The following is a 23,045-nucleotide window of genomic DNA, read 5'->3' as shown; positions in this document are numbered from 1 at the left end:
ATGGAGATCTGAAGAAAGAGAAGTGCGAAATCATCCTCTTGGTTGTTGGGAGGGTGAATTTTCTGGGGGAAATGTAGTTAGATTTCTAGGCTGCACTGAGTACCCGAGCTGGTCAGTGCTCCCAGGAGAAAGGATGAGGAAGAAAGAGAGGACAAGAGTGAAGATGGATGATGAGAAAGAGAGAGGGTTCATGGATTGGGGTTAAATACTTGTTGGAGGTGGAGGTACTAGTGTAAGGGAACTAGAAAATTTCCATAGAAATAATGACTCAGGTTGGATAATGCCACAGGAATCATTTTATTCAGAAGGAAGATAATTTTGGAAGCAGTCACCCCATGATTTCACAAACAATGGCCAGAATTCAACCCTTAAACCAAGTTATTTTAGATTCTCATCCTGGGATCCCGGGGTTCCTGGAAAAGATAGTGAGAAAGCCAAGCTCTTAGAGTAAAGATGACTTTTGGGAACAGTCACTGAAGGAGGCCAAGGTCCATCAATCATCCAAACGAATAAGGAAGTCCTCCTAAAATGAAAAGGTAATTATGTCACTTTCCAGAAATGCCTGCTCTAAGCTACCCAACAGCTTGCTCCACATGCCACCCAGACTTCAGTGAGCAGAGGGGTGGCTGGGGTCCCTCCTGGGCTGGCAGAGACTAGCAGGGACTCATCCTCCCCAAAAGCAGCTCTCTCCCGTATACTCACGTCTCGAACTGCGGTTCGGCAGGTGTGACCACACCCGTTGCTGCAGCACTTTTGTCCCGCAGGACAGGATGCATCCCCAGTGCACCTTTCAACACAAAGCCCAACAGTTCCTGCCGGCACCCTGGGACAAGCTCCTGGTCTTTGTCCAGCTGAAAAACAAAACAGTCTTTCCAGAAACCAGGCTGCCTCTGTAGGAGGGAGTGGGGCTTGGTGCTGAGAGAGGGGCTGAAGCATATCACTCCCTGAGAGTCTTATAGCCTCTTCCCTTCTTGATGCCCCCAATCTTCCCTTCTTGATGCTCCCAATCTTCCCCTCCTAAACCAAGGAAGCAGACAGTACTGTTTGGTCCTTCAGAAAACGTACTGCCGACCAGCAGCTACAGCATCTTGGGAGAAGAGGTCAGAGCATGGCTGCTGAAACTCGATAATTATCTCAGATCACCAACAGAGCAGGTGACCCCCCGATTCCATGTGTCTTCAGGAGTCAATGAACACTGACTCCCGTGGCAGGCCTTGCTTCCAACCTGGGTGAGAACCCTACTCCGCACCTAGCACTTCTCAAACTGGGTCCCCTGAACCAGCAGGATCAACATCCCCTGGGAGCTTGTTAGAAATTCAGGATCTTGGGCCCCACCACACACCTGCTGAAACAGGACTTCTGGGGCTGGGTCCCAGCAATTGGATTTTAACAAGTCTTATACCCCCAGGTCATTCTTATACATGTTGATATTGGAGAATCTGTGCTGTAAATCCACCCCTCAAACAGCTTACCCTATCCACTTAGGGCATGGGAAATGCAGACTGCGTACTGCACTTGTGAATCAAGGGAAATAGATCTGGTGGATGACAAGTCTCTACTTGACATTGGGAGACACTTCCTTCATCGGTGGGATTCCCTTACATTCTCCTCCATCCCCTCCAAAACATCTAAGTTTGGTCCCTGAGCCTGAGAGAGCACAGAGGTGTTGAACAAGCTGTTCCTTGGGTGATACACGCGGTCTTAACTCTACAGCCTCCCTAGTTCCCAGTCCACCGTGATGCGCCCACCAAGTTTTCAGTGGCAGCGATCAATCTTAGCCTTTCAGTCAAGAAAGGAAGGGAACTGCAGCTTCTGTGGGGAAACAGCACCTGGCAGCCACTGCTGGCAATAACTCAGCCTGGGCAGGTGCACATACTGCTGGACTGAAGGAGGGGAATTCTGTGTTTCACAACAACATGGACATGTGTTTGGGCGGGAGACATCCGCTAACTCGTTCATAACCGTGTTCTTCCCAGTCTTTGTTGAGGAATAATTGGAACCTTAATGTTATTTTTGTTTCACGAGTACTTCCAGCTTTTTCAAGCTTACAAATACTTCAAAACCAAGATCGTTCTCATCTGTCTTCATGGTCTTCTAGACCTGGGAGAAGGGGCAGCTTTTCTAATTCTCACAGAGGCTAAGAGTGGCCCCACTGTGGCTGCCTCCTCTCCCTCTCCCTCTCTCTCTCTCGCTTTCTCTCTGTGCAGTGGGCCTGGCAGCTGTTGTCCTGGCGGCGCTAAGCATTCAGGGGATCAGGGATGCAGAAGGCAGGGCCTGCAGCTCTTACCCTGGTCTCGCGCTGGGGCGCAGACGTGGCCGCATCCATTGCTCACACACCGACTCCCTGCACTGCAGTCCCGGTCTTCTCGGCACTGATCCACACAGATCCCTACAGCTAGAAAAACATTCAGCTGAAAACTGTGAGCCTGGCAGGAGCACAGGGGAGGGCTGAGAGGGGGCGATCTGTTGTAAACACTTATTCCATTCAAGATATACAGACAAGATATCTGCATAGTTTGCCCTATTATAAAAGTGGGGTGTTTTAATTTTCAAGACACAAAAAATACTGAACCATAAAGTAAAAAGTAGGTCTCTCTCTTTCCCCTAACACTTCACTGCATTTCTCAGGACATATCCACTAGATTCTGTAGCTCCTTCTGGCATTTTCTCTGCACTTTTATAAATAGGAATAGAAACACATCAATAACACCCATACATACACACATAATGTGACTAGATATTTGTCTATTCAACTACAAATATGTGGAGTGAGGCTTTTTTTTTTTTTTTAAGGCATCTTCATTAGGTACTTTCGATATCTACATCAAAAGCTTTCAAATGTCTATTTGGCCATTCCACATTGAGGAATTTCTCCTCAAGAAACATGATTTAGCTCAAGGACACTCATCTTGTACATGCTTTAAAAAATAACTCAGATGATAGATTATCTAAATCTGTCTTAGTAGAAGGAGGCACGAAAACAAGGCATCTCCGCATATTGGGAAATGAAGCCTTTTAAAATGTGTGGCAGAAGTGAGTTTACTGATTGTGGATGATCATGACACCATGATTATAAAAATCATATATCTTGGATTTCTGTTGGCTTGTTTAGATGTGTATCTGTTACTTTGAGATCTTTAAGGATATACATCTCTCCTGAATTAGCTCCCAGCACTCAGCTCAGCACCAGGCATATGCTTCCTACCTGGGAGAGGACCCCAATCTCGCATCTAGTGCTACTCAAACTGGGTCCCCTGAACCGGCAGGACCAGCACCCCTTGGGAGCCTGTTAGAGATTCAGGTTCTTGGGCCCCACTGCACACCTGCTGAAACAGGATCTCTGGCGCTGGGGCCCAGCAATTAGATTTTAACAAGATTGTCCCCAGGTCATTTTTACACATGTTGATATTAGAGAATCTCTGCTGTGTATCTGCCCCCAAACAGCCTACCCTATCGACTTAAGGGCCTGGAAAATGCAGACTGGATACTGGCCTTGTAAATATAGTGAAATAGATCTGGCAGATGACAGTCCTCTAATTCATGTTGGGCAGACACATCCTTTCTATGTGGTTTCCCTTACAAAATCCTCCATCCCCCCTCCAAAAACATCTAGGTCAGTACTTGAGCCTGAGCTAGCGCAGAGCTGTGCGAGCAGGCTGTTCCTTGGGTGATACACGCGGTCTTAGCTCTACAGCCTCCCTAGTTCCCAGTCCACCTTGATGCGCCCACCAAGTTTCTGGTGGCAGCGATCAATCCTAGCCTTTCAGTCAAGAAAGGAAGGGAACTGCAGCTTCTGAGGGGAAATTACACCTGCCAGCCACTGCTGATAATAAATCAGCCTGGGCAGGTGCACTTGCTGCACTTGCTGCACTTGCTGCACTAAAGGAAGGGACCCGTGTGTTTCACACCAGCGTGGACATGTGTGTGGGTGGGAGATACTGGCTAACTTGTTCATAACCATATTTTTCCCATCCTTTGTTGAGGAATAATTTGGTACCTTAATGTTATTTAATTTTTGTTTTAAGAGTACTTCCAGCTTTTTCAAGCTTTCAAATATTTGAAAAGCAAGATAGTATTCAGCAGTCTTCATGGTCTTCTAGACCTGGGAGAAGGGGCCTCTTTTCCATTGTCACAGAGGCTAGTAGTGGCCCCACTGTGGCTTGCTCCTCTCCCTCTCCCTCTCTCTCTCTCTCTCTCTCGCTCTCTCACTCTCTTGCTCTCTCGCTCTCTCGCTCTCTCACTCTCTCTTGCTTTCTCTCTGTGCAGTGGGACTGACAGCTGCTGTCCTGGCGGTGCTAAGCATTCAGGGGACCAGGGATGCAGAAGGCAGGGCCTGCAGCTCTTACCCTGGTCTCGCGCTGGGGCGCAGACGTGGCCGCATCCATTGCTCACACACCGACTCCCTGCACTGCAGTCCCGGTCTTCTCGGCACTGATCCACACAGATCCCCATGGCTAGAAAAAATTCAGCTGAAAACTGTGAGCCTGGCAGGAGCACAGGGGAGGGCTGAGAGGGGGCGATGTGTTTTAAACACTTATGCAATTCAAGATGTATAGATAAGATATCTGCACAGTTTGCACTGTTATAAAAGTGGGGTGTTTTAATTTTCAAAACACAAAAAAATACTCAACTAAATAAAGTAAAAAGTAGGTCTCTCTTTCCCCTAACACTTCAGTGCATTTCCCAGGAGGTATCCACTAGATCCTGTAGCTTCTTCTGGGATTTTCTCTGTGCTGTTAAAGATATAAACACAGGTGCGTCGCTAACACAACACGACATATATAATGTGACTAGATATTTGTCTATTCAACTACAACTATGTGGAGTGAGGATATGAATTTTTTTTTTTCAGTTTTTAAAGACATTTTCATTAGGTACTTTAGCAATCTACATCAAAAGCTTTGAAACGTCTATTCGGTCATTCCACTATTAGGAATTTCTCCTCAAGAAACATGATTTAGCTCAAGGGCGTTCATCTTGCAGGTGTTATTAAAAAATAACTCAAATGATAGATTATTTAAATCTGTCAGAGGAGAGGGAGGCGTGAAAATAAGGCCTCTCCACATCCTGGAAAACAACGAAGCCTTTTAACACGTGTGGTAGAACTGAGTTTACTAATTAAGGATGATCATGACACCATATTAGTAAAAATCGGATATCCTGGATTTTTGTTGGTATGTTCACATGTCTATCTCTGTTACTATAAGATCTTTAAGGACACAGATCGCTCCTGAATTATCTTCCAGCGCTCAGCTCAGCTCCAGGCATGTGCCTCCTACCTGGGAGAGAACCCCAATCCCGCATCTAGTGCTACTCAAACTGGGTCCCCTGAACCGGCAGGACCAGCACCCCTTGGGAGACTGTTAGAGATTCAGGCTCTTGGGCCCCACCACACACCTGCTGAAACAGGACCTCTGGGGCTGGAGCCCAGCCATTGGATTTTAACAAGCCTTACCCTGAGGTCATTTTTACACATGTTGATATTGGAGAACCTCTGTTGTATATCGACCCCCCAAACAGCCTACCCTATCGAGTTATGCAGACTGGACACTGATCTTGTGAATGTAGTGAAGTAGATCTGGCTGATGACAATTCTCCACTTCATGATGGGGAGACACTTCCTTCACCTGTGGGATCTCTGCACATCCTCCTCCATCCCCCCACAAAGAATATCTAAGGTCAGTCTTTGAGCCTGAGCTAGTGCAGAGCTGTGCAAGCAGGCTGTTCCTTGGGTGATACACGCGGTCTTAACTCTACAGCCTCCCTAGTTCCCAGTCCACCTTGATGCGCCCACCAAGTTTCCAGTGGCAGCGATCAATCCTAGCCATTCAGACAGGAAAGGAAGGGCACTGAAGGTTCAGCGGGGAAATCGCACCTGCCAGCCACTGCTGGCAATAACTCAGCCTGGGCAGGTGCACATACTGCTGGACTGAAGGAGGGGACTTCTGTGTTTCACATCAACATGGACATGTGTTTGGGCGGGAGACATCCGCTAACTCGTTCATAACCGTGTTCTTCCCAGTCTTTGTTGAGGAATAATTGGAACCTTAATGTTATTTTTGTTTCACGAGTACTTCCAGCTTTTTCAAGCTTACAAATACTTCAAAACCAAGATCGTTCTCATCTGTCTTCATGGTCTTCTAGACCTGGGGGAAGGGGCAGCTTTTCTAATTCTCACAGAGGCTAAGAGTGGCCCCACTGTGGCTGCCTCCTCTCCCTCTCCCTCTCCCTCTCTCTCTCTCTGTGTCTCTCTCGCTTTCTCTCTGTGCAGTGGGCCTGACAGCTGCTGTCCCGGCGGTGACAAGCATTCGGGGCACCAGGGATGCAGAAGGAAGGGCCTGCTGCTCTCACCCTGGTCTCGCGCTGGGGAGCAGACGTGGCCGCATCCATTGCTCACACACCGATTCCCTGCACCGCAGTCCCGGTCTTCTCGGCACTGATCCACACAGATCCCTACGGCTAGAAAAACTTCAGCTGAAAACTGTGAAGCCTGGCCCAGCAGAGGGCTGTGAGGGGCCGTGTTTGTTTTAAACATTTATTCAGTTCAAGATATATGGACAAGGGAGCTGCAGAATCTGCACTATTATAAAAGTAGGACATTTTAATTAACAAAACACAAAAAACACTCAATCATATAAAGTAAAAAGTAGCTCTCTCTTTCTCTAAACACATCAGTGCACTTCTCAGGAGGTATCCACTAGTTCCAGTAGCTCCTTCTGGAATTTCCTCTGTGCTTTTCGATATAAATACAGGCACATCACTAACATACACACATACATACATACACACATAATGTGACTAGATGTTTGTCTATTCGACTAAAAACATGTGGAGTGAGGCTATAAAATTTTTGGTTGTTGAAAGGCTCCAAAAGAAATATGATTTAGCTCAAGGAAATGCACCTTCTACTTGTTATTAAAAAATAATTCAGATGATAAATTATCTAAATCTGTCAGAGTAGAAGGAGGCGTCAGAATAAGGCGTCTCCCCATCCTGGGAAACAACGAAGACTTTGAACACGTGTGGTTAGGAGTTTATTGATTTGGGATGATCATGGCACCAGGTTTGTAAAAATCATATATCCTGGATTTTTGTTGGTTTGGATAGATGTCTATCTCTGTTACCGTGACATCTTTAAGGACATAGATCTCTCGTGAATTATCTCCCAGCACTCAGCTCAGTCCAGGCATGTGCCTCCTACCTGGGAGAGAACCCCAATCCTGCTTCTAGTGCTACTCAGACTGGGTCCCCTGAACCAGCAGGACCAGCACCCCCTGGGAGCTTGTTAGAGATTCAGGCTCTTGGGCCCCACCACACACCTGCTGAGACAGGAAATCTGCAGCCGGGGCCCAGCAATTTGGATTTTTCAGTAGCCTTACCCCCAGGTCATTCTTACACATGTTGATATTGGAGAAACTCTGCTGCACATCCACCCCCCAAACAGCCTTCCCTATTGAGTTAGGGGCCTGGGAAATGCAGGCTGGATACTGCACTTGTGAATCTAGTGAAGTAGATCTGGCGGATGACACGTCTGTGCTTCATATCGGGGAGACACTTCCTTCATCTGTGGGTCTCCCCTACATTCTCCTCCATTCCCCAAAAACATCTGAGTTTGGTCCCTGAGCCTGAGATTGCACAGACATGTGCGAGCAAGCTGTTCCTTGGATGATACACGTGGTCTTAACTCTACAGCCTCCCTAGTTCCCAGTCCACCTTGATGCGCCCACCAAGTTTCCAGTGGCAGCGATCAATCCCAGCCTTTCAGTCAAGAAAGGAAGGGCACTGAAGGTTCAGCGGGGAAATCGCACCTGCCAGCCACTGCTGGCAATAACTCAGCCTGGGCAGGTGCACATACTGCTGGACTGAAAGAGGGGACTTCTGTGTTTCACATCAACATGGACGTGTGTTTGGGCGGGAGACATCCGCTAACTCGTTCATAACCGTGTTCTTCCCAGTCTTTGTTGAGGAATAATTGGAACCTTAATGTTATTTTTGTTTCACGAGTACTTCCAGCTTTTTCAAGCTTACAAATACTTCAAAACCAAGATCGTTCTCATCTGTCTTCATGGTCTTCTAGACCTGGGGGAAGGGGCAGCTTTTCTAATTCTCACAGAGGCTAAGAGTGGCCCCACTGTGGCTGCCTCCTATCCCTCTCCCTCTCCCTCTCCCTCTCCCTCTCCCTCTCCCTCTCTCTCTCTCTCTCTCTCTCTCTCTCGCTCTCTCACTCTCTTGCTCTCTCGCTCTCTCACTCTCTCTTGCTTTCTCTCTGTGCAGTGGGCCTGACAACTGCTGTCCTGGAGGCGACAAGCATTCAAGGGATCAGGGATGCAGAAGGAAGGGCCTGCTGCTCTCACCCTGGTCTCGCGCTGGGGAGCAGACGTGGCCGCATCCATTGCTCACACACCGACTCCCTGCACCGCAGTCCCGGTCTTCATGGCAGTGATCCACACAGGTCCCTACGGCTACAAAAAATTCAGCTGAAAACTGTGAAGTCTGGCAGGAGCACAGGGGAGGGTTGAGAGAGGGCTTGTCTGTTTTGAATATTTTTTCAATTCAAAATATATAGCTATCTGCATAGTTTGCACTATTATAAAAATAGGATGTTTAACTTTTCAAAACACAAAAAATTCACAATTATATAAAGAAAAAATCCTCAACTATATAAATTGTCTCTTTCCCCTAACTTGTCAGTGCCTTTCCCAGGAGGTATCCACTAGTTCCTGTAGTTCCTTCTGGAATTTCCTCTGTGCTTTTACAGATATAAATACAGGCACATCACTAACACACACACACACACACACACACACACACACATACACACACACACATAATGTGACGAGACAGACATCTATTCAACTACAAATATGCGGAGAGAGGCTATATTTTTCATTTGTTTTTAAAAGGCATTTTCATTAGGCTATTTAGCAATCTACATCAGAAGCTTTCACAAGTCTACCTGGCCATTTCACTTTTCTGAATTTCTCCTAGAGAAATATAATTTAGCTCAAGGATATTCATTTTGTACTCATTATTAAAGTTTAACTCAGATGATAGATTAGCTAAACCTGTGATAGTAGAAGGAGGCCTGAAAATAATGCGTCTCCCCATCCTGGGAAACAACGAAGCCCTTTAAAGCACGTGGTTAGGAGTTTACTGATTCAGGGTGATCACGACATCAGGGCTGTAAAAATCATATATCCTGGATTTTTGTTGGTTTGGTTAGATGTCTATCTCTGTTACCCTGAAATCTTTAAAGGCATAGATCTCTCCTGAATTGTCGCACAGCACTCAGCTCAGCACCAGGCATGAGCTTTCTATCTGGGAAAGAACCCCAATCCTGCATCTAGTGCTACTCAAACTGGGTCCGCCGGACCAACAGGGTCAGCATCCCCTGGGAGACTGTTAGACATTCAGGTTCTTGGGCCCCACCACACACCTGCTGAAACAGGAACTCTGGGGCTGAGGCCTAGCAATTTGGACTTTAAGGAGCCTTGCCCCCAGGTCATTCTTCCATATGTTGAAATTGGAAAACTTCTGCTATATATCTCCCCCTACCCTGTCCACTTAGGGCGTGGAAAATGCAGACTGGATACTGCACTTGGGAATCAAGTGACATAGATCTGGTGGATGACAATCCTATACGTCTCGTTGGGGAGAGACATCCTTCACCTGTGGAATTCCCTTACATACTCCTCCATTTCCACGGAACAATTATACTGGTCTTTGAGCCTGAGAGAGCACAGAGGTGTTGAACAAGCTGTTCCTTGGGTGATACACGTGGTCTTAACTCTACAGCCTCCCTAGTTCCCAGTCCACCTTGATGCGCCCAACAAGTTTCCAGTGGCAGCGATCAATCCTAGCCTTTCAGTCCAGAAAGGAAGGGAACAGAAGATTCTGAGGGGAAGTAGCACCTGCCAGCCACTGTTGGCAATAAATCAGCCTGGGCAGGTGCACATATTGCTGGACTGGAGGGGACCCTTGTGATCCACACTAACGTGGGCATCTCTGTGGGTAAGTGATATCAGCTAACTTGTTCATAACTGTGATTTTCCCATCCTTTGTTGAGAAATAATTGGGTACCTTAATGTTATTTAATTTTTGTTTCAAGAGCACTTCCAGCTTTTTCAAGCTTACAAATACTTCGAAATCAATCCAGCATTGATTTGTCTTCATGGTCTTGTAGACCTCGGAGAAGGGGCAGCTTTTCTAATTCTCATAGAGGCTAGTAGTGGCCTCACTGTAGCTGCCTCCTCTCTCTCTCTCTCTCTCTCTCTGTCTCTCTGTCTCTCTGTCTCTCTGTCTCTCTCTGTCTTTCTGTCTCTCACTCTCTTCCTGTGCAGTGGTCCTAACAGCTGTTGTCCTGGCGGTGCTAAGCATTCAGGGGACCAGGGATGCAGAAGGAAGAGCTTGCTGCTCTTACCCTGTTCTTGTGCTGGAGAGCAGACGTGGCCGCATCCATTGCTCACACACCGACTCCCTGCACCGCAGTCCCAGTCTTCACGGCACTGATCCACACAGATCCCTACGGCTAGAAAAAATTCAGCTGAAAACTGTGAAGACTGAAAGGAACACACAGGAGGACTCTGAGACAGCGTGTTTGTTTAAACATTTATTCAGTTCAAAATATATAGACAAGATACCTGCAAAGTTTGCACTATTAGAAAGTAGGACATTTAAATTTTCAAAACACACACACAAAATGCTCTACTATATAAAGTGAAAATTAAGTCTCTCTTTCCTCTAACCCATCCGTCCATTTTCCAGGAGGTGTCTACTAGTTCCTATAGCTCCTTCCAGAATTTCCTCTGTGCTTTTACAAGTATGAATAGAAACACATCAAAGACAGACATGCATACTCACATAATGTGAGTGGATTTTTTTTATTCAACTTCAAATATGTTGAGTGAGGCGATAAATTTTTCGGTTTTTAAAAGCATCTCACTAGGTAATTCATCCATCTACATCAAAAGCTTTCAAATGTCTCTTTGGTCATTTCACTTTTAGGAACTTCTCCTTGAGAAAACTGATTTAGCTCAAGGACACTCATCATGTACTTGTCATTAAAAATAACTGAGATGATCACTTATCTAAATCTGTGATAGTGGAAGGAGGCATGAAAAATAACACCTGTCCACATACTGGAAAACGACAAAGCCTTTGGAAATGTGAGGTCCAACTCTGTTTATTGATTCGGGAAGATCACGACACCATGTTTGTAAAAATTATATATCTTGGATTTCTGTTGGTTTGTTTAGATGTCTAACTCTGTTACTAAAGATCTTTAAGCATATGCTCTCTCATGAATTATCTCTCAGTGCTCAGCACAGCTCCAGGCATGTGCTTCCTACCTGGGAGAGAAGCCCAGTCCCGCATCTAGTGCTACTCAAACTGGGTCCCCTGAACCAGCAGGACCAGCACCCCCTGGGAGACTGTTAGAGATTCAGGTTCTTGGGTCCCACCACACACCTGCTGAAACAGGACCTCTGGGGCTGGAGCCCAGCGATTTGGATTTTAACAAGCCTTACAGCCGAGTCATTCTTACATATGCTGAAATTGGAGAACTTCTGCTGTATCTCACCCCCTACCCACTCAGGACATGGGAAATGAGGACTGCATACTGCTCTCTGAATCAGGTAAAATAGATCTGGTGGATGACAATTCTCCACTTCATGTTGGGGAGACACTTCCTTCATCTGTGAGATTCCCTTACATACTCTTTCATCCCCTCAAAAAACATCTAAGGTCGATCCTTGAGCCTGAGAGAGCAATGAGGTGTGCGAGCAAGCTGTTCCTTGGGTGATACACGTGGTCTTAGCTCTACAGCCTCCCTAGATCCCAATTCACCTTGATGCGCCCACCAAGTTTCCAGTGGCAGCGATCAATCCTAGCCTTTCAGTCAAGGAAGGAAGGGAACTGAAGGTTCTGTGGGGAAACAGCACCTGGCAGCCACTGCTGGCAATGACTCAGCCTGGGCAGGTGCACATACTGCTGGACTGAAGGAAGGGACCTGTGTGTTTCACACCAACGTGGACATGTGTGTGGGTGGGAGACATCGGCTAACTTGTTCATAAGCGTTGTTTTTTCCATCCCTTGTTGAGGAATAATTGGGTACCTTAATGTTAGTTAATTTTTATTTTAAGAGTACTTCCAGCTTTTTCAAGCTTACAAATATTTCAAAATCAAGACAGTATGCATCTGTATTCATGATCTTCTAGACCTGAGAGAAGGGGCACCTTTTCTAATTCTCACAGAGGCTAAGAGTGGCCCCACTGTAGCTGCCTCCTCTCTGTCTCTGTACCTCTCTTGCTCTCTCTCTGTCTCTCTCTTGCTTTCTCACTCTCTCTCTCTCTGTGCAGTGGGCCTGACAGCTGTTGTCCTGGTGGTGACAAGCTTTCGGGGGATCAGGGATGCAGAAGGCAGGGCTTGCAGCTCTTACCCTGGTCTCGCGCTGGGGTGCAGACTTGGCTGCATCCACTTCTCTCACACCGAGTTCCTGGACCGCAGTCCCGGTCTTCACGGCAGTGATTCACACAGATCCCTACGGCTAGAAAAACATTCAGCTGAAAACTGTGAGCCTGGCAGGAGCGCAGGGGAGGGCTGGGAGGGCGTCTCTGTTTTATACTTTTTTTCAATTCAAGATATATAGACAAGATAACTGTACAGTTCGCACTATATAAAAGTAGGATGTTTTAATTTTCAAAATGCAAGAAATACTCAACCATATAAAGTAAAAAGTAGGTCTGTCTTTCTCCTAACACATCAGGGCATTTCCCAGGAGGTATGTATTTGTTCTTGTAGTTCCTTTTGGAATTTTCTCAGTACTTTTACAGATGTAAATACAGGCACATCACTAACACACACACATACAACATAATGTGACCAGATATTTGTCTATTCAACTACAAATATGTGGATTGAGGATATAAATTTCTTGGTTGTTGAAAGGTGACTTCATGAGACAATTTAGCAATCTACATCAAAGGCTCTCAAATGTCTATTTGGTCATTCCACTTTTAGGAATTTCTCCTCAAGAAATATGATTTAGCTCAAGGATACTCATCTTGTACCTGTCATTAAAAAGTAACTCTAATGACAGATTATCTAAAACTGTGATAGTGGAAGGAGACATGAAAAATAAGGCCTATCCACATATTGGAAAACATCAAAGCTTTTTAAAACATGACGGTGAAATGTGGTTTTTATGGGATGTTTTTGACACAATGTTTCTAAAAATCATATATCCTGGATATTTGTTGGGTTTTTTTCAGATGTCTATCTCAGTTACTGTAAGATCTTTAAAAACATAAGTCTCTCCTGAATTATCTCCCAGCACTCAGCTCAGCACCAGGCATGTGCCTCCTACCTGGGAGAGAACCCCAATTCCACATCTAGTGCTACTCAAACTGGGTCCCCTGAACCGGCAGGATCAGCACCCCTGGAAGCGTGTTAGAGATTCAGGTTCTTGGGTCCCACCACACACCTGCTGAAACAGGACCTCTGGGGCTGGAGCCCAGCGATTTGGATTTTAACAAGCCTTACAGCCGAGTCATTCTTACATATGCTGAAATTGGAGAACTTCTGCTGTATCTCACCCCTCACCCACTTAGGGCATGGGAAATGCAGACCGCATACTGCTCTCTGAAACAAGTAAAATAGATCTGGTGGATGACAATTCTCCACTTCATGTTGGGGAGACACTTCCTTCATCTGTGGGTCTCCCCTACATTCTCCTCCACTTCCACAACATCTATGTTGGTCCTTGAGCCTGAGAGAGCGTAGACTTGTATTAGCAAGCTGTGCCTTGGATGATATACACAGTCTTAATTCTACAGCCTCCCTAGTTCCCAGTCCACCTTGACGCACCCACCAAATTTCCAGTGGCAGCGATCAATCCTAGCCTTTCAGTCAAGAAAGGAAGGGAATTGAAGGTTCTGTGGGGAAACAGCACCTGGCAGCCACTGCTGGCAATGACTCAGCCTGGGCAGGTGCACATACTGCTGGACTGAAGGAAGGGACCTGTGTGTTTCACACCAGCGTGGACATGTGTGTGGGTGGGAGACATCGGCTAACTTGTTCATAAGCGTTGTTTTTTCCATCCCTTGTTGAGGAACTACTGGGTACCTTAATGTTATTTAATTTTTGTTTTAAGAGTACTTCCAGTTTTTTTAAGCTTACAAATACTTCAAGATCAAAACAGTGTTCATCCATCTTCATGGTCTTCCAGACCTGGGAGAAGGGGCGGCTTTCCTAATTTTCATAGAGGCTGGTGGTGGCCCCACTGCAGCTGCCTCCCCCCTCTCTCTGTCTCTCTCACACTCTTGCTGTCTCATGTCTCACTCTCTCTCTGTGCAGTGGGCCTGGCAGCTGTTGTCCTGGCGGCGCTAAGCATTCAGGGGATCAGGGATGCAGAAGGCAGGGCCTGCTGCTCTCACCCTGGTCTCGCGCTGGGGAGCAGACGTGGCCGCATCCATTGCTCACACACCGACTCCCTGCACCGCAGTCCCGGTCTTCTCGGCACTGATCCACACAGATCCCTATGGCTAGAAAAACTTCAGCTGAAAACTGTGAGCCTGGCAGGAGCACAGGGGGGCGCTCTGAGAGGGTTGTCTCTTTTAAACATTTATTTCAATTCAGGATATATAGACAAGGTATCTGAATACTATAAAAATAGTGTATTTTAATTTTAAAAACACAAAAAATACTCAACGATATAAAGTAAAACATAAATCTCTCTTTTCCCTGACCCAACAGTCCATACCCAAGGAAGTATCTACTAGTTCCTTTAGCTCCTTCTGGCATTTTCTCTGTGCTTTTACAAATAGGAATAAAAACACATTACTGCAAACATACACACATAATGTGATTACATATTTGTCTGTTCAACTAGCAATATGTGGAGTGAGGCTATAATTCATTTTGGTTTTTAAAAGGCAATTTAGCAATCTACATCAAAACCTTTCAAGTGGCTATTTGGTCATCCCATTTTTAGGATTTTCTCCTCAAGAAACACGATTTAGCTCAAAGACATTCATCTTCCACTTGTTAGTAAACAATAACTCACATGATAGATTATCTAAATCTGTCAGAGTAGAAGGAGGCATGAATAAAGGCCTGTCCACATCCTGGGAAACAACGAAGCCTTTGAAAGACATGCGTTAGAACTGAGTTTATTGATTCAGGAATGATCACAACATCGTGTTTGGAAAAATCATATATCCTGGACTTTTGTTGGTTTGGTTAGATGTCCATCTCTGTTACCAAAAGATCTTTAAGGATATGCTCTCTCCTGAATTATCTCCCAGTGCTCAGCACAGCTCCAGGCGTGTGCTTCCTACCTGGGAGAGAACCCATCCCACATCTAGTGCTGCACAAACTGGGTCCCCTGAACCAGCAGGATCAGCACCCCCGGGAGCTTGTTAGAGATTCAGGTTCTTGGGTCCCACTGCACACCTGCTGAAACAGGACCCCTGGGGCTGGGGCCCAGCCATTCGGATTTTAACAAGCCTGGCCCCGAGGTCATTCTTCCACGTGTTGATATTGGAGAACCTCTGCTGCATATCTCCTCCCAAACAGCTTTCCCTCTCCAGTTAGGGGCCTGGGAAATGCCGGCTGGATACTGGCCTTGTGAGCCAAGGGAAATAGATCTGGCTGCTGACAAGTGTCTGCTTCATGTTGGGGAGACACTTCCTTCATCTGTGGGATTCCCTTACATACTCCTCCATCCCCTCAAAATACCTCAGTTGGTCCTTGGGCCTGAGATTGCATAAAGGTGTCTAAGCAAGCTGTTCCTTGGATGATACACGCAGTCTTAATTCTATAGCCTTGCTAACTGCTGTCCTGGCGGTGACAAGCACGCAGGGGATCAGGGATGCAGAAGGCAGGGCCTGCTGCTCTCACCCTGGTCTCGCGCTGGGGAGCAGACGTGGCCGCATCCATTGCTCACACACCGACTCCCTGCACCGCAGTCCCGGTCTTCTCGGCACTGATCCACACAGATCCCTATGGCTAGAAAAACTTCAGCTGAAAACTGTGAGCCTGGCAGGAGCACAGGGGAGGGCTGGGAGGGTGTGTTTGTTTTAAACACTTACTCCATTCAAGATATACAGACAAGATATCTGCATAGTTTGCACTATTATAAAAGTAAGACATTTTAATTTTCAAAACAAAAATTATTCAACTATATAGAGCCTATGTAATTACAGACAACTGTAAAGTAAGTCTCTCTTTCCCTTAACCCATCAGTCCCTTCCCCAGGAGGCATCTACTAGTTCCTGTTGTTCTTTCTGGGACTTTCTCTGTGCTTTTACAAATATAAACAGAAACACCGCAATTACGCACAGACATACATGCATAATGTGAGTAGATGTTTGTTTATTCAACTACAAATACGTGGAGTGAGGATACCAATTTTTTTTGGTGTTGAAAGCCATCTTCATGAGGCAATTTAATAGTCAAATGTCTATTTGGCCGTTCCAGTTTCAGGAATTTCTCCTAAAGAAATACGATTTAGCTCAAGGACATGCATCTTCTACTTGTTATTTAAAAGTAACTCAGATTATAGATTTTCTAAATATGTCTGTCATAGCAGAAGGAGGCGTGGAAAATAAATCCTATCCACATACTGGAAAACAATGAAACCTTTTATAACGTGTGGTAGAACTGTGTTTATTGATTTGAGATGATCACTTCACCATGCTTGTGAAAAATCATATAGCCTAGATTTTTGTTGGTTTGTTTATATGTCTATCTCTGTTAGTATAAGATCTTTAAGGACATAGCTCTCTCCTGAATTACCTCCCAGCACTCAGTACAGTGCCATGCATGTAGTCATTACAAAGTAAACATTTCTTCTTTGTTAAATCTGAACAAATACATCTGTGCATGTGTGCGAATGACAAATGACTTCACTTCAAATGTTAACGTGGTTATCTGGGTACTGGGACTGTGGATAACTTATCTTTTTCCTTAAGTAGTATTTCTGAGTTTTCTATAATGGGCGTGTACTCGTTGTATAACACAATAAGTGAAGAAGGTTCTGTGCTCAAAAATCAAGACCCACAGCTCTGTAACATGCTTTTCCTTCTGGATGGACAAGTCTGAAAACAGAGACCCTGGGGATTACTGATCTGAGGATGGGAAGCCTGGGCAGAGACAAGCAGATCGTCTCCCTGAGTTGTGTGGGGTTTGGGGACCTGGGCAGGGCTGGATGCCATTAGATTGTTCCCGCGGTGGAGAGCAGATTATACCACACCCCTTCCTGACACACTGCTCCCTGGCCCCACAGTCCTGGTTTCTTTGGCAGCGGTCTATACAGTTTCCTAACATCAGAAAATACTCCATGAGCACAAAGAAACCTTCAATGTGGGTATCTGGAAGCTACCATCCTCGTGGTAGAGATGAGACAGTGGGCCCACTTGTAGGTGGTATATATCACACAGTGTAATGGAAAATGAAACAGAACATAATATTTTTAAAAAAGTATACTTTAGCACATTCATAGTGGAAATTGAAATCACGTTTACCCAGCAATTAATGGTGATTATTCAAAGGAGATGGAACTGGAGGCAGATTCAACACTTTTTCTTTCATCTATGACATTTTAACTTTAGCAAAAAATGCGTAATTTTAATCAACAAAAAACATCAAATTAGAAATAAAGAAAATTCAGAGACATAAACTTTCGCTTTGTGGCCAAAGCTGTTGAACAGCTGGAAAACAACAGGAACAGAAGGATTTTCATCCTCAGGGAGCAATTCCTGCGTGTGAGAGCTGCACACACACAAAAAGCGTTGCGGAGATGTATGTAATTCCCGTTTAAGAAATGAGGAAGCCGGAACTCAGGGAACATAACGGGCTTGCCCACAGTTTGGGCTTGTGTGTGGCGGTGCTGGGACTGGAACCCAGAAGGACCTGGCCCTGAAGTCCATACTGAATACCGACTTTCTCCACGATTCCCCAGTAGATACAGATACTCTCGTAGACTCTCAGATCGGTTCTGCTGGGGCCTTATATGCCTGAGGGTCCAAAGTATCTTCTGGGAGGCACAATGACTGGGCTTCTGCTGGGGTGGGGAGGTTAATGGTAGGCGTGCTCAGAGCAGAAACCCTTCAGCCTTTGAGGAATCATGGCCACCCCTGACCTCCCAGGCGCTGGATGCAGTCCACCGTGACCTTTTCCATTCTTACCAGTACTGCATCTGCAAAGATGGCTCTCCCATCCTGGATGTGCAGGGTGGCATTCTACCCTCCATGGTTCCCAGTTAGAGCCTCTCTCACCAGGAAAATAGTGCTGTTTCTCAGTCTCCCTAGCCCCAGTGCCTCCTGCGATCTCTTGCTGTTTGTGACACCATCCCAGATGCAGCCAACACCAGGTTTCCCAGGGGCTCAAGTCCCACACTTGGCTAAGTCTGTTGCCTTCTCTTCCCTTCCTTGGGATTGGAGGGACAAATGTACCACATATTTCGAATGGCAGCAGAGTAATGGATCAAAGGCTGATTGAGTAAAAGCCACCATGTGTCACTAAAGCTGTGAAACTGAGTGACATGAAGAAACTATTAAAGTTACCAGATCCCGGATGAGGCCCCTCTGTCATCCTGGCTACAGCAGAAGCACAGTCTAGTCCCTTCCTTGGCAGTGAAGCCAAGGGTGTGCTTGAAAGGCCCAGGTGGCCATTGTAATCAAGGTTCTTTTGCTTTAAACAAATGTCTCCTCTTTAAATGACTTGACCAAACTTGCTACTTGTGCGTTTAGATTCACAGAATCAAGACCTTAGTTAGCACCAATTTACATATTAAGAAACCAGATTAGGCAGGAAAGATAATCACTCTGAGGGAGCAAAGGTTTGGTCTGGGGCATTGGTTCAGGGTAAAGTTGGGGGACAACTGAGGGATGTAACTTGTCAATGGACCTCTCAAATATTCCTCTGATCCAGCTGTGCAGAGAATTAAGCAGAAAGATTGCTAGGGAGATGGGGGTAGGGTTCCCTGAAAAAATGGGGCTTGGGGACATCTGGCCAATGTGGGCACCAGTTCATCCCCAGTGAGCCTGGCTGTGTAGACCTTGGGTTGGGGTTTGGGTCAGAGGTCCCCTGATGGCAGGAGAGTTCAGTTCCCAGGCTTCCTGCTACTGGCTCCTGGCTCCTGGCTAGAGGATGTTTTAACACATTTTCACAGTATGAGCATCTGGCAAAGTGGAAGTGCTCAGAAAACCAATGACGATCATTACACGGGTCACCCTGTGGCTGAACTCACGGGAGTGCATTCATTCTCTGGTCCGGCGGGACTGTTCCGTGAATAAGTGCATCTCCTGTGTGATTTTCAGAGCGCTGCAGCGAAGGGAAGAGAATAGTCCCCACTACAGCTCTGCCAGCTGAGCCAGTGCGCAAACACCGGCTTCCTGAAGCATCTACTTCTTCTCCAGGATACAGTCTTTGTTTGAAATGTGGAGTATCTTACACAAATAAAGTAATTTGAGGGTAAAGGCTGATCCATATCCAACAATGTGCCAGATCTGAGAGTCCCCTCTGCTCCTTTCCAATTTCTGTTTCATTTCCTTCTTCTGGGTGACCTGAATTAAATCAGCCTGGTTTAGCGTGGAAAGGGGGGGGGGGTGCGGTAGACGCTAAGATCCTTTTTGCTTGCCCCAGCTCTGCATGAGTTCAGCCACAGGGTGGCCCATGCAACGGCAGCCTTTGGTTTTCTGAGCACTTCTGCTCTGCCAGATGTTCATACTGTGAAATGCGCTGCGGAAACCTAACTCACATCGGAGTAGGGAAGCCACGCAGGGAGGGCTCCTCCCAGGTACCACTTGCGCTGCTCGCGTCCTCCAGCCGGAAGGGGGAAGACATCCCCTTGGCTGGCAGTGAAGAGCAGCCCTCGCCTGTAGCCAATGAGAAGCCGCCATCGCCTCGGATTCTCATTTTCCTCCAATGAACTTGTGTTCAAAACGACCCCTCCCAGCTTCCTCCCGCCCTCTATAAAAGAAGGCTCTCCTGGTTGTTCTCCAGTCTTCCTCCGCCCCTAGTTTCCCCCAAAAGCTCCGTTTTGCTGGCTGAATCGCTTACCCTTTTCTTTTAAAAGGCTGACGACACTATACACATTCATATATTTCATTTAATCCACAATGCAGTAACAGAGAGATCTTTTCTGGATTTCCCTGATGAGGAAACAGGGTTAACAATTTTACATGTTTCCCCAGAGCAACATTTTGAAATGAAGTCCTAACCGCATGAGATGTTGCCTCCTACTTAACAGCGTTTCCTGTTACTCCATTCTTTTTCCTTCTATTAATTTTTTTAAAATTATCTGCTAAGGGCCAAATGCATGACATATATTAGCTCATCTCACCCTCTGAGATAGATGTTACCCCATATCTCAGGTGAGGAAACTGAGGTTAAGTAACTTCCCATAGACTCCACCTTGGTGAGCTGCAGAGGTGGGACTGGAAGGCTCCAGAGCCCTGCCCTGCACCTCCCACTCTGCCAAGCACAGACATGGGATCAATTCTGACTTGGACGCTCACTGGTTTTGTAACCAAGAGCAATTGATGGTCACTTAAACCCAAGAAACGTTAGATTCTTCATCAGGCATAAGGTGGTAGACAAAAATCTAGCGAAAAGAACCAGCATTGAGGCATTGCTTAGAACAGTAACAATAAAAAGAATAATGAAACAAAACAAAAACGGGGGAGGTGGGGGGAGAGTGGTAGAGTGCGTGCTTAGCACGCACAAGGTCCTGTGTTCAAACTCTAGCATTCCCATTAAAAAAACCCCAAAATAAACCAGCCAACAAAAACCCCATCTGAAATGTCCACCAGAAGGTGATTTACTGCGGTGATGTAGTATATTCTATGTGGTGAGATATGGTAAATTTAATTAATTAAATAAATGCGTTTATTAAATTTAATAATTAAATATGTGAAATAAAAGAAAATGAAATGTATTAAGTGCCGAGAGTAAAAGATGCTCCAAACAAAACTTAAGTGACAAAAAAGTATTTACAGAATGGCTTTTTTGGGGGTTAAAACTATAATAATATTTAATCGTAAATATTATTACTATTTATATAAATACAAATAAGAAATATAATGCCATGGAAATATTCATTTCTTTCTAGGCAGTCAAAATATGATAATCGTATAGAAGCATACCATATATAATGATCATATCATAACGATTATATGCATATACACACATAGGCTCATCTGTAGTTTCTGATTTTTATATAATGAGCATTTCTTGTGGGAAAAAAAGAGAAATGATTAAAGGTGTTCTTAAGGGGCCTTGATTTTTGAGATGCTGGGCACACAGCACTCCGACCTGTTTTCCCTCTGTAAGGGCAAGAGTGGAGGGAGAGGCCCCAGAAGCACTGATGGGCTTCTGCCCTACTTCTGATGAGCAGCACAGTTTTGGAAAGGCCAGGCAGGACTAACCCTGGCACAGCTGGCTGGGGAATCAGGCGGGGCTCCTGGTCTTACCTGCGTCAGGGGTCCGGGAGCAGACTCGGCTACAGCCCTTCCTGATGCACTGTTTGCCGGCTCCACAGTCCTGGTGTCTCCTGCACTGTTGCTCACAGAGGCCTGCCAGAGAGGATACATCAAAAGCTTAAGTCTCAGGAGCAGGTGTCAGGAGAGGCTGCAGCAAAGAATGAATGGAGCCCTCCCTAAGAGTTAGCACCTGCATGTTATCGCCCTGACAAATTATATAATTTACAAAATGTCCATTATGGCAAAAAAAAAAAAAAAGTTTACAATCTATCTATCTAGAACTTTACAGTTTAAAGAGAGCTTTCTCAATCAAAACCATACTGAGGTATCATCTCACGCTGGTCAGAATGGCCATCGTCCAAAAGCCCACAAATGATAAATGCTGGAGAGGCTGTGGAGAAAAAGGAATCCTTCTACGTTGTTGATGGGAATGTAATTTGGTGCAGCCACTATGGAGATTCCTTAAAAAACTAAAAATAGAGTTATCATGTGATCCAGCAATCCCACTCCTGGGCATATATCTGGAAAAAACTGTAATTCAAAAAAAGATACATGCACCCCAATGTTCATAGCAGCACTATTTATAATAGCCAAGACATGGACGCAACCTAAATGTCCATGGATAAACGATTAGATAAAGAAGTAATTTATATTTGGTATAGTGTATGTATGTATGTATGTATACACACACACATATACATACATACACACAAACACATAGGAATACTACACAGCCATAAAAAGAATGAAATAATGCCATTTGCAGCAACAAGAGTGGACCTAGAGAGTGTCATACTAAGTGAAATAAGTCAGATGGAGAAAAACAAATATCATACGATACCACTTATATGTGGAATCTAAAAGGATGACCCAAATGAATTTATTTACAAAACAGAAACAGACGCGCAGACACAGAAAACAAACTTTGGTAATACCAAAGTGGAAGTGGGGAGGGGTAAATTAGGAGTTTGGGATTTGCAGGTACTAAGTACTGTATATAAAATAGATAAACAACAAGGTCCTACTGTATAGCACAGGGAACAATATTCAATAGCTTATAATAACCTATAATGAAAAAGAATATGAAAAGGAATATACACATGTATAACTGAATCACTATGCTGCAGACCAAAAACTAACATTGTAAATCAACTATATACGTCAATAAAAAATTTTTAATTAAAAAAAAAGGATGCTTTAACAATGTATATGACATAACAAAGATAATATTATTCTGAGATGTTGACCCAACATATCTTTTGTTCCTAGTTCTTCCTAGTTCCTGGCTGCCCCGTGGCCCCACCAACCCTTTGAGCTAATGGCAGCCCCTGCTTCGTTGGGGGAGGGACACACCAGACTGGAATAAAGAGGCCAGGGGTCAGCAGTGAGTTTCAATGTAGACTTTGTTGAATTAGACAACAGGTTCTCCTGAGAGAGAAAAGGTTTTCTAAATTTCAGAAGCAACTCTTTACATATACAGGGCTTAGAGATCTGAGCAGAGAGTAGATACAGGTCATAACACGAGTTCTTGTCCCATAGAAAAGGAGAAAGTTAATAAGGAAG

The 23,045-nt window shown here is 45.3% G+C and overlaps 1 protein-coding gene across 28 annotated transcripts in view; it reads right to left on the bottom strand.

The window, feature by feature from the left end:
• Positions 1 to 276: 276 nt before the first annotated feature.
• The window catches only part of LOC102509355 (NFX1-type zinc finger-containing protein 1 homolog), a 35,449-nt gene continuing 12,680 nt past the window's right edge, over positions 277 to 23,045 (bottom strand). For 2 of the 28 annotated variants that reach the window (XM_032498253.1, XM_032498257.1), the window contains 11 exons: positions 21,474 to 21,575; positions 15,898 to 16,035; positions 14,433 to 14,570; positions 12,437 to 12,544; positions 10,421 to 10,528; positions 8,355 to 8,462; positions 6,352 to 6,459; positions 4,347 to 4,454; positions 2,288 to 2,395; positions 703 to 851; positions 277 to 523 (listed from right to left, as the gene is read on the bottom strand). In XM_032498253.1, the coding sequence (XP_032354144.1) occupies positions 494 to 523; positions 703 to 851; positions 2,288 to 2,395; positions 4,347 to 4,454; positions 6,352 to 6,459; positions 8,355 to 8,462; positions 10,421 to 10,528; positions 12,437 to 12,544; positions 14,433 to 14,570; positions 15,898 to 16,035; positions 21,474 to 21,575 (1,205 nt within the window). In that variant the 3' untranslated portion in view covers positions 277 to 493. Of the gene's footprint in view, positions 524 to 702; positions 852 to 2,287; positions 2,396 to 4,346; positions 4,455 to 6,351; positions 6,460 to 8,354; positions 8,463 to 10,420; positions 10,529 to 12,436; positions 12,545 to 14,432; positions 14,571 to 15,897; positions 16,036 to 21,473; positions 21,600 to 23,045 lie in introns of all 28 variants that reach the window. The other 26 variants (XM_032498263.1, XM_032498266.1, XM_032498255.1 and 23 more) reach the window with 26 other exon arrangements.

This window comes from Camelus ferus, chromosome 16 (genome assembly GCF_009834535.1).
Source record: "Camelus ferus isolate YT-003-E chromosome 16, BCGSAC_Cfer_1.0, whole genome shotgun sequence".
Taxonomy (NCBI): domain Eukaryota; kingdom Metazoa; phylum Chordata; class Mammalia; order Artiodactyla; family Camelidae; genus Camelus; species Camelus ferus.
Note: the sequence above shows the minus strand (reverse complement) of the source record. Positions and strands in the feature narration are given on the sequence as shown.